Below are 11,107 nucleotides of genomic sequence, written 5' to 3' on the forward strand. Positions count from 1 at the left end.
CGCCACGCTCCTCACTCACTCGACAGACAGGACACGTCCTACACTGCGGACTTAACGAATGAAGGTGGCTCTGAAAGACACAAGTGGCTTTGAGGTGCCTGCCAGACGGCAGACACTGGGGATTGTGCAGTGAACGGGACAGGCGTGGTCCGTGGCCTGCTGCAGGCTACACTCCAGGAGGGATACAGACCACGAGCAAAGGAAGAAAGAGCCAGGAACGAGCCGGCTGATGTGATGGAGAATGACTGTGGGGCAGACGGAGAGTGGGCACCGCTTCTCCGGGCCGTGACAGAGGAGTGGCTGTCAGGAGCCTCAGGTGGCAGAGAGTGTGGCATGTTTGGCAGAGAAGGGAGGGTGGGAGAAAGGGGCTAGGCAAGAAGTGGGGGGACTCCGCAGAGTGTGGACAGAGCACGTGAGCCCGTGCTTTCAAAGACCTACTGGATTCCGTGTAGGCAGAGAGTGGATGGAGGGCCGGGAGCAGAGGAACGTGGCCCGAAGCAGGCTCATGGGTGCAGCCGGAAGGGCTGGGGCGAGGGGACTTTGCGGCTGGCAGAAATGACCGGACTTGGTGCTCCGCTGGATGGGGGTGGGGAGAGGGCAGGAGTGCTGAGGCCACAGCTTCCTATGCTGCAGGCTGACCTCACTTCGCACAGGTGTGCACCACGGTTAGCACATCGGCCACGTCACCTCTGTGCTAGGCGCTTCCATTAACTCTGAATCGCTGGAGACCAGGGGATTGAGACCAACTTGTATTCTTTTTTTTTTTCTTTTAATTACAGGGCCCTGAGAGTATTTTTCTTCTGCCTCCTTGGGTCTCACATTGTGTCCTAATGTCACTGTTAGGGCTTTTAAAGTCTCTTAGGCAGGAATTTGTAGTGACAGATGATGGGGTCTGTTCTCAGGTCCCAGATTCAGGGAAGGACTGGAAAGTGCTCAGTGAGGAGACAGACCCTTGGGGACCAGCCAGAGAGTCACAGAGGTCCCACCTGAAACGGCGGGTTCCTCCAGAGGGAAGCACTTTGATGGGGTCATGGAACTCACAACAAAGATCAGGGAAACAGCTAGAAGGTAAGCAGAACTCTCTGTCCTCACCTGGGGCTGCGGAAGAACTCATTTTTTGGAATGAGCAGGTCTGAGCTGGAGTCTGCCCCAGTGTTCTAGATTAAATACCTTTGAAATGTACCCACAACACAAGATTTCAAATGTTAGCTGATGGTAATAGCACTTAGACAGGGGTGGAGATTTTTTATATGTCACCCTAATTCTCCCTTATTACAACTGATTCTGCTGCTTCTGAACCAGGAATATTAAAATCCGCACATGTGCCCTCACCTGCATAGCAGCTCTTTGTATATTTGAAAACAAAACCCCTTTTCTCATCCAGCTTAACTTCATCCAAAACACATTTCTCCTGATTATTTTTGCCTTTCTTCCAAAGCTCTATTTTGGTTTTTGCTTCTCTTAAACTTTTTAATCAAAAAACTGTTAAGGTGAAGTGAAATTCATGTAACAAAATTAGCCATGTTCAAGTGAACAATCCAGGTGTATTTAGCACACACATTCAATTATACAATCACCACGTCTATCCAGTTCCAAACATTTTCACCCCCTACAAGGAAACCATCTACCCATTTGGGAGTTACTCCTCTTTCTCTCTACAGACTTGCCTCTTCTGGAGATTTCATAGAAAGGGTATGACCTTCCGTGCCTGCCCCTCTCATCTAGCAGGTTTAAACCTGTATGACTAGTTCCATCCTTTTTGTGGCTAAATAATACTCCAGTGCATGGACAGACCAGGGCTCTGTCTTTCTGTATCTCTTGGAGTGAACCTCTGTGGCTGCAAACATTGAGACAGTCCATGGCCACTGCTGCCTCTTCTGCTTAATTGAAAGCTGCCATTGTAGGGTGCTCAGTAATTTGTAAAATCCAGCTCTTTATTTAACCCATACCCTAGAAGAAAACATTACATCTTGACCCAGTTTCCACTGGCTACTTTTTGTTGAAACAGAAAATTGTCTAAGAGGAGTATTTGCTTTTGTGTTTTTTAAGCAAATGAAACACTCAGTATCTTTGTAAACTCTACCATTTAGCAGTGATTTCTTTTTAATCCTTGGGAACATCACTGCTCTCTAGGATGTGGTTCCTGAGGCTGTGGGATCTGAGTGTGAAGAAGGTAAAAACTCACCCTGTGCCAGGTTCCACTCCCCCTGTTCACCCGTCTTCATGCTGTTCCTATCTCTAGTTCGGTGACTTCCTCAGGGCCACAAGGCTCTGCATCTCCTCTGAAGTTCTGTTCTTAAGTCAAAATAAACCATTTGTTTAATAGAACTCTTTTTTTTCTTTAGCACTTATTTTTGATAGAGCATGAGCAGAAAAGGGGCAGAGAGAGGGAGGGAAACACAGGATACAAAGCAGGCTGCAGGCTCTGACCTGTCAGCACAGAGCCCAACATGGGGCTGGAACCCATGAACAGAGAGATAATGACTTAGGCCAAAGTCAGCCGCTTAACTGAGCCACCCAGGCGTCCCTGAGGTAGAATTCTTGAAGGTGGATTTCTGAGAAATATGTTGGCCTGAAAAAAGTAAAAGGCTTCAATTGCCATGGTATTTTTAGGAGTTCTAGGGTCATCTCTTGATGGTGGGGCTCAGAGCTTCCCCCCTCCATTAAACTTTTTTTTAATGTTTTTTATTTATTTTGAGAGAGAATCCCAAGCAGGCTCCACCTTTCAGTGCAGAGCCTGACATGGGGCTCAATTTCACACCATGAGAGCATGACCTGAGCCAAAATCAAGAGTCCACTTAACTGACTTAGCCACCCAGGTGCCCCTAAACGTTTTTTTTTTTTTTTTTTTTTTTTTTTTTGGCATAACTTGCCCACAGCACTTTAAAATTTATTTATTTTTATTTTTGAGACTGTGTGCCCAAGAGAGTGGGGGAGGGGCGGGGGGAATATCAAGCAGGCTCCAAGCTCAGCACAGAGCCTGACGTGGGGCTAGATCCCACGACCCTGGGATCATAACCTTAGATGAAATCAAGAGTCGGATGCTCAACCAACTGAGCAACCCAGGCGCCCCCACAGCGCTTTAGAATGAAGAAAACCTTTTTGATAAAAGCTGTTATGCCAAGAATCTGCTGAAAGGAGCTTCTCGACACACACAGGCCACTGGTAACGGCAGTGGCCCTCAAACTCCAGTGTGCTCGGACTCACCCGGGGGCCGTGTCCAGGCACAGTGATTGGGGGCGGGCCCCAGGAATAGGCATTTGTGACGGGTTCCCAGTGCTGCTGCGGCTGACCTGGGAACCCCACTCAAGCCCCCGCTCTGGCTGCTCTGTGGCAGCCGCCCTCCAACTGAGGCTGTTTTCTTGCCAGCCTGGCTGACGGCACAGCCTCCCAGGAACCTTCCCGAGGAAAGGGGTCTTGGAGACCAGGAGACAGGCACTGCGCATGGGACAGCTGGGGCCCAGGTGAGCTGTGCCTGACCCCCGTCGTCTTTTGAGGTTCCCATTTCGCTTACTGTTACCCCCACGCCCCTTCACGTCGAGATGTCAGAGAGATCACGAGGTCCTTCCACTGGCCTTCCTCGCGTTGTTTTCTGTCCACCTGTCGTCTTCACAAAGCTCTTTCCTCACCCTGATGCTTCCCTCGGAGGCCTGACGTCCCCTGCCTCGCTTTGTGAGGCCTGTGGCCACGTCTCTGCCCCGCACCAGGCTAGAGCGGTGCTACTTAACGGTAGCAGCAGCCCCGGTGTTGTTACAGGGAGCAGCCATGTGTGAGGACAGAGCTGCACTCCTCGGTCAGGAAGGACGGATACACCTCGGCCCGGCACAGAGGACCCTCCACAGGGACATTTCACAGAGGAATGACAAAAACGACTCTCTGGGTAAGGATGCCTGTTCCCTCAGGCCCAGAGTGGAGGTGTTCATTTGTTCAGAGAGAGAGAGACTGGGAGACCGGAGAAAGGAGACAGACAGAGGCAGACCACTGGGTCAAGGCAAGAAGGAAATAAACAGGAGGAGCCTGAGAGCAGGTATGAGACACAGAGACCGGAAGAAAGGGAAGGACAGGCCGGAGGGCTAACGACAGGGTGGACAGCATGCGAGTGGGAACGAGGGAGGGCGGGACACGAGAGCAGTGGGGGTGGAAGTGGGAGGTAGAGCAAGGGGCTGGGGGAGTGAGAGACAGCAGGGGACAGCCAGCAGCGAGGAGGCACCGCCTGTGGGAGCAGCAGGCCGACCTGAGTGCACATGTGCTCACACACACACCCGAGGGCTGTCCTGAGGGGCTGAGGGGAAACTCAAGAGCACCCACGTCTGACCGCATGGGAAACTCAAGAGCACCCACGTCTGACCGCATGCTTCTGCGCCCAGGCCTTCAGGAGGCAGCCGGGCCCTTCGGACAGTCTCAGGACCATCGTCTCAAATCGTCTCTGCCCGCGCCCCCCACGCCGGGCTCTGTGCCGACAGCTCAGGGCCTGGGGCCTGCCGTGGGTTCTGTGTCTCCCTCTCTCTGCCCCCCCCCCCCCCCAGCTCACACTCAGTCCCTCTGTCTCTCAAAAATAAATACAACATTAAAAACAGTAAATCAGCTCTGCCCCTTCCGGGCTGCTCCTCAGAGCATCAGATTCAGGGAAGGGACAGATGCTCTGCAGCTGGCTCGGCCATGATGTCTCCTCCCTGCATGCTCCGGATCACGGAGAACACGCAGGGACCCTAGATACTCACCGCTGAGCAAGGAACAATTCTAAGAGTTCCACAAGTGACGATGGCTTGGAAGCCCGTGAGACACCGCTGAAAGGGGAAGGATAAAGGCGGGGTGACGCCCAGCAGCCAGAGGAAAGACAGGCACGGCCCGGGCTGCTGAGGAAACCAGGACGTTCCTGTCCGTTCTCAATGAACCTGAATGTTATTGGAAACTCTACGCGCACCAACCAAGCAGCCAGCTGTGTGGGGAAGTTGCCCAGCTGTTGTGTGAACGTGGTCCCCGCAGCCTCTGGATCAACATGGAAGGAAGTTCCAAAGCCTCGGGGCTGTGCAAGGCCGCAGCCCAGAACCTGTGCTTTTCAGGAGATGAAAGCTTCGCTGGCCTCACATGGCTCCTGTGGTTCTCCCAGGAGTAGGGCACATAGGGTGGGTGAGGCTCAGCGACCAAGCCAAGACTCGTGAAGTGCAAAGACAGTGGAGAATGCAGGCAGCTACACATCTGACTGCAAGCAGCCAGCCCAGGACACCCACAGCCTCTTCCAGAGCCCCTTGCTGAGGACCTGTCTGCACTACTCCCAGTACTGATCACCTGTAGGAGAGAAGTCCCCCACTCTGGGCCTTGTCTTCTGGCTATAAACTGAAGATGGTTCCTATTCCCTCCCAGGTGAGGGCAGTCGGAGTAAACACCTTACTGGCTAACCATTAATGGCATTTGTTGGACCGCGTGCAGATTACGCACAAGGAAAGGAGCACCTGAGCCTTTATGCTGATGGCTGGGTAACCCAGGGCATTTTCTTTGGAGTTTTGAACTTGGAAAGCCAAAGCCAGGTGTGTCTCTGTCACCGAGGTAGTGAATTTTCTGCCTAGCTGTTATCTGTGGACTTCGTCTATACAATGCTAAGATAGTAGGAGCCTGGGAATGAGTGCTGTATTCTCTATGAAAGGGGGTGATGTCCTAGCAGGTGTGGCTGGTGGAGGAGTCCAGAAGTTGGTCATAGTGGCTGGGAATGAGGTTCCATTGCAGCTGCAGGACGGTGGAGAAGAAGGGTGATCAAAGGTGTGGGGACGCAGTGGGTTAGACAGTGGCTTTGGGTTTCACTGAGAAGATGACATTTGAACAGAGATGTGAGGAGAATCCAGGAGCCATATGGCTGTTCTGGGGGAAGAGTGTAACTGAGGGAACAGGCCAGCACACAGGCCGAGGCTGCAGTGAGTCTGGGGAGGCGGCCATTGTGACCAGCACAGACCAAGAGAGGGTGAGCCTAATAAATGGTATCCGTCGCCAGATCACGTGGGGCAGTGCTACTGAGAATGACCTGAACTGAGACAGAGCATTTACAGACCCGCCAAGCTCACATCGCTGCTGTGTCCAAGTGCACTTCTGTATCATTAACAACAAACCACCTGGCTTTTCACAGATAATTGACAAGCTCTAATGTAGGAGCTGGGACCCTATGTAAAGGACTTCGTAAGCACTTGATGTTTTCTCAGTGAAACGGGGTGGCCTTGCAGGGCTCTAAGCACACAGGGAGTCATTTTTAAATGGATCATGTTGACTCTTTCCATTTTTTTGGCTCAAGGCGGAGTAGTAGGGGTGAAGAGAAGGGCGTGCCCCTCAGAGCACCAGACCAGAGGTTAGAGCGCACTTGCAGCTTGAGACACACACAGGAGCCCTCACCGAACCAGCCCGTGGGCACTACAGTGAGCAGCATGTGCTGGGAGCTCCCGAGGAACCAGCTGGCCTCACGCCCTTCTCAGTGGAGCACTGCTTCTTCCCATCTTGGGATGGGACGTGCTGTGGTTTAGTTTCTCGCACCTACAGGGATGACAGGAGATCCTCGAGACAGGGATGGGCCAGTCAGGGCTACTCAACACCAGAGGCAGAAGTCAACAGAAGTGGTCTACAAGCAGCCACGTCCTCTCGTGAGCCACAAGCCCTCACAGATTCTCCCAACCACGGAGACAGGCATTACACTTACAGTGACATCAGTCAACAGAAATGAGTGGCATTCAGGATAAAGAACAAGAGTGCAGCTTTGGTAAATACTCCACAACCCCTTCTCCATTAGAGAGGATGCCCTTTCCAGTATGCTGAACGTGTCTGTTTTAGGAAACACACCCACAGTGAGGTGGTTTCCCAGGGATGACAGCAGACAGTGGTGGCAAAGCTGGACAAACCAGTGTGGAACTTGTGGGGAAGTTACCCTTGCCCTGTGGAGTCCAGGCCTCCGTGATCTCATCGTGTGTCCCTTGTCCCCTGGCAGCAGGTGTGTGCTGGGGTGGAGAGACAGAGACTCCCCTGGCCATTCTCTGTAAAACTCAACTTCATGAGAAATTCCAGACTCATCAGAACAGCCAGACCCACAGGGTAGTGGCAAAAGAACTCTGGGAACAGGGCTTTCTGTGGACCCCAAAACAGTGTCGCAGCAAGTTCAACTGCCTATAGTTGAGATACCATAAAGTGAGGGGAGACTGTTGCTGAGCCATATGTCCTTGATGAGGAAACGGATACCCTGTCAAGCTCCTGGGCCTCTGCACCCATGGTGGCAAGCAGTGCTATTCTTGGCCAAGAGGGAAGGGTTACGGAGTTTGTGGGGATAAGTCAGCAGAACGGGGAGCCCAGAGGTAAGAGAAGGGGCTATGTGGATAGTGCAGCCAGAGATGAAAAGGACTTCTGGAATCCTGGCCAGGGAGGTAGGAGACGTGACCTGCCAGTTCTGTTCCCACACAGTGCTGGTAGGAGTCTTGGCTCTGATGCACAAAGGACACAGGACCACCCAGAAGGCCTTAGCCTACCATTCAAGTGGGAGCTGCCCCTGCTACTGGTGTGGTTACTGCCTTGATGGATGACCTTCCACGGGCCAGGGAGTCTGGCTCTCTCAGCAGTGAGGCTGTTTCCTCTGCCCTTCAGGGCCCAAGTCCGTATCTGCCAGCCTCTTTCACAGAGCGCATGTCATTTTTCCTGTACAGCTCCTTGCGTTGGCTTCCTCAGGTCAGGCCTCCAGCCGAGACTTTCCTCTTCCCTCCTCCTCTAGTATGATCCTCCTTTCCTGACAAAGTGTCTGCTGGTCAGGTGCTCGCAACACACTTTCTTCTCATTTGTGCCAAACTTGGGAAGGCCTTTGGTTAGGCTGTCAAAAATTGAGATGAAACCTGCAGACAGACTGGCAGGTGACACAGAGCTGGCCTCCCTGCCTCAGTTTTGTCACTGTGTCCAAACATCCAAAAAGGGACAGAACAAGAGGAAAGTAGGTGGAATTTAGGGGTATTTACCTGTGAACCCAGGGTTTGGAGCTTGAAAATATTACAACTGGAAAATGAAATTAGACTATTAATTAGTAGAAGACTAAATCCTATGATGTATTCCATGTAGATATTCTTGATGGTGCTTTAGTTGTAACTTTCCTCATTCCTGCCTGTCATTTTCCAGAGTCCAGCATGTTTCTGTTCTCTCAGGTCTTGAGATCATGAATGGAATTAAAAACGAGAATCAAAAATGGGAAGATCCAGAGGAGGCAGAAGTGAAGAAGGCCCTTTGGAGAAAGTCTAGTGGCCTTTTTTTGCCACCCTGAGACCAAGACAGACAGGAAGGGTGAGCCTATGCCGAGAGAGCCACATAGACGTTCTCCAGATGAGCGTGAGGGGACGGCCCTGTCCCAGGACGGGAGGGGGGGGTGCAGCAGACACCCTGTGCTGGAGAGAAGGCCCGAGCAAATCTGAGCATAGAAACCTGCTCTCAGGGATCTCTCTGTCGCCACCAGCCAGGCCCCAAACTGGAAAAAGCTTCTAAGTGTCAGGAATGTGGGAAAAGCTTCAGCCGAGGTCCTTACCTTGTTTGGCATCGGAGAATCCACACGGGAGAAAAGCCTCACAAGTGCGGCGAATGCGGGAAAGGCTTCAGCGAGTGCTTCGACCTCACTGCCCACCTAAGGACGCACACGGGGGAGAGAGACCCTACCGCTGTGGGCAGTGTGGGAAAAGCTTCAACCAGAGGTCCGGCCTCAGTGTCCACCGGAGGACCCACAATGGGGAGAAGCCTTACCGGTGCACCGTCTGTGGGAACACCTTCAACAACAGCTCCCAGCTCAGCGCTCACCGGTGAGCCCACGCCCGGCGGAGCCCCCACCCGTGTGCGCAGCGCGGGAGAAGCTTCGGCAGCAGTTCCCACTCCAGTGGCCACGAGAAAACGCACACCGGGGAGAAGCCTCACAACTGCTCTGTGTGAGAGAAGCTTCGCTAAGCTCCGTGCCCCCATCTGCCATCAGGGGGCACACGAGGACGTCACCTCACATCGCCAGAAAGGGACACACGGTACGGGGCTGGAGAGCCAACAGGCCAATTCCGTACGATGACGGGTCTCGTGGAGGTTCTGTCTGCTCGCGGAGGCTTCTGCTAGCCAGTCCCAGGCTCCCAGGCGCAGCAGGAGACTCACAAGTGGACCTGGAGAACCTCGGGCAGGAGTAGCAATCGGCATGAGAACGCCGAGCTTGCTTTCCCGGTCTGCCTGTGACCCACAGTCCCGTGTCACCGTGGACTTCATCTGCTCTCAAGAAAGGGGGCTGCGGGATCCAAAGTCCTGCCAGAAATCGAGGGTAACCGTGTTCCGAACAGAGGATAGGTGGCTAGGGGCCTGGGAAGCGTTCCTGGGGCAGGTCAGGGGAGAAATTTTCCCTCATGGGAAGCACATCTCGAAGTTAACCACCTAGATGTTTCCTAACCCAATAATGACCTGTAGGCATCTGCTTGCAGGAACGTCTACCTCCGAGTCGATCACTGCTGTGTATCCCAGTCATCCAGAGAAGACGGCAGAGCTGGAGGGATGGCTCAGGCCACCAGGTACTACTACTCTAAGTGACTTAATCTCAGAGCAAGTGTGACACCTGGGTTCCTCTAAGATTTCTCCCATGTATGGCCCCGACCCAGGTTCCTGCTTTCTGGTCTGGTACAGTTAACGGTTTCCACAGGTTCATACGCATCACTGTTTCTGAAGAAAATAAAGGTGTTTCTCTCTCCGCTGTTGGCCTTTGGTCTGAATTTTCACCATCAGAAACTTCATCCTCCTGCAGATCCCACAGGGGGATCCAAGGGCAGCACCTGCTTTGATGCAGTAGGATGTGCAGAGAAGCAGCGAACTGGGTTGGGAGGGTTTGCACGGTCACTGAGACGGACAGTAGAGGAGTACGGAAAACCGGCACAGGAGAAGGAACGTGGGGTGTGAGGAGCTCTAGGAACCAACTTAAAACACTACTTCTGAACAGGCCTAGATCATGAAGCGTCTGTCAAATTTCATGGATAAAACACAGGAAAAGACGGGCATGTTGTCCTGCTTCTTGCCTGTGCACATGAGGCGTTAAGACCTTGTCTAATTATGGTGACTAGGGTCCCAGTCACGGATTCAGGCTCTGAGGCATTGAACATGAGAAAGAAGGAATATTCTGTCAAAGCCAAAAAGCTGACATGTATTTTTAATTTTAGTGAACAAGGATGAGGAAAGCAACATGTAAGAATGTACGTCATGCTCCCTCCAGTTGAGCCTGGCTGGGCACCCCACATGTCCTACACACACTGTCCTCGAGCATGACCCTTGCGACAGGCCACGCAGGCCAGTTTCCAGAGTGACAGGCTACGCTCTGGAAGGAAAAAACCAAAATGTCTTCCGAGAGCCTGGGTGAAGGCAAAGAGATGGGCTTCGATGTGACCCATTGGACTTGACCAGAGATGCATGGTGGGGAGGGGGAGACAGGCCGAGGCGGACCGTTCACAGAGGAGCTTTACATGCCCACTCAACTTGGGTCTGGTTAAGGAGGAAAGTAGTTAAGGTCCATGGAAACAATGGTGGAGGGCCCAGTGAGGCCTCACTCACAGGCTCCTCCCACTGCAGGGTGTGCTGGGGCCAAGGCATCAGGGGCAACTGCTGACTCCTTGAATTGTCAGAGGCAGATGTCACCTCCTCCCTCCAACGGTTTCACGCTCCAGTCCGCCGGGCACAGGAAGGCAGACAGTGCGAGAGTTCCAGACCCTGGCCTGTCAGCTACCCCACATAGTCTGGAGGAGACCGTAAGAAGCAGAGAATACATTCATTTATGCATTCATTCGGGAAACACCTGATTCCCTATAACATACCAGGTTATGTAGCAGCCGTACACAAAGCAGTCAATGGAGCAGACACTGTTTCTTCCAGAATCTCCTCATGAGATACCTCCAAAGTACCAGCACCAGTGGGCAGCACCACCTAACTCCAACACCCCCACGATGTGACCCAGCTCGGCAGGGCCTGTCTTCCGAGCTGTCAATCCAACCTCCTCCCTATGTTCCCCCAACCCCACGTGGAGCGCTGTTTCCCTTCCTTCCTTCCTTTCACTTCCTACGTCTGACACCTTACTGCCCACCTCCATGGACTAACACGG

General features: G+C 52.8%; 1 protein-coding gene and 1 pseudogene across 1 annotated transcript; both read left to right on the forward strand.

Moving 5' to 3' along the window:
• Window positions 1-6: 6 nt before the first annotated feature.
• On the forward strand, window positions 7-9,052 carry LOC121026275 (zinc finger and SCAN domain-containing protein 32-like; annotated as a pseudogene).
• LOC121026276 (zinc finger and SCAN domain-containing protein 32-like) lies at window positions 6,746-9,715 on the forward strand. The gene is given in 2 exon segments (XM_040469141.1): window positions 6,746-7,166; window positions 7,168-9,715. Coding segments are annotated over 2 exon segments (699 nt in total). The 5' UTR covers window positions 6,746-6,843; the 3' UTR covers window positions 7,544-9,715.
• The last annotated feature ends 1,392 nt before the right edge of the window (window positions 9,716-11,107 follow it).

This window comes from Herpailurus yagouaroundi, unplaced genomic scaffold, assembly GCF_014898765.1.
Source record: "Herpailurus yagouaroundi ecotype Mexico unplaced genomic scaffold, PumYag 69065, whole genome shotgun sequence".
NCBI classification, from domain to species: Eukaryota; Metazoa; Chordata; class Mammalia; order Carnivora; family Felidae; genus Herpailurus; species Herpailurus yagouaroundi.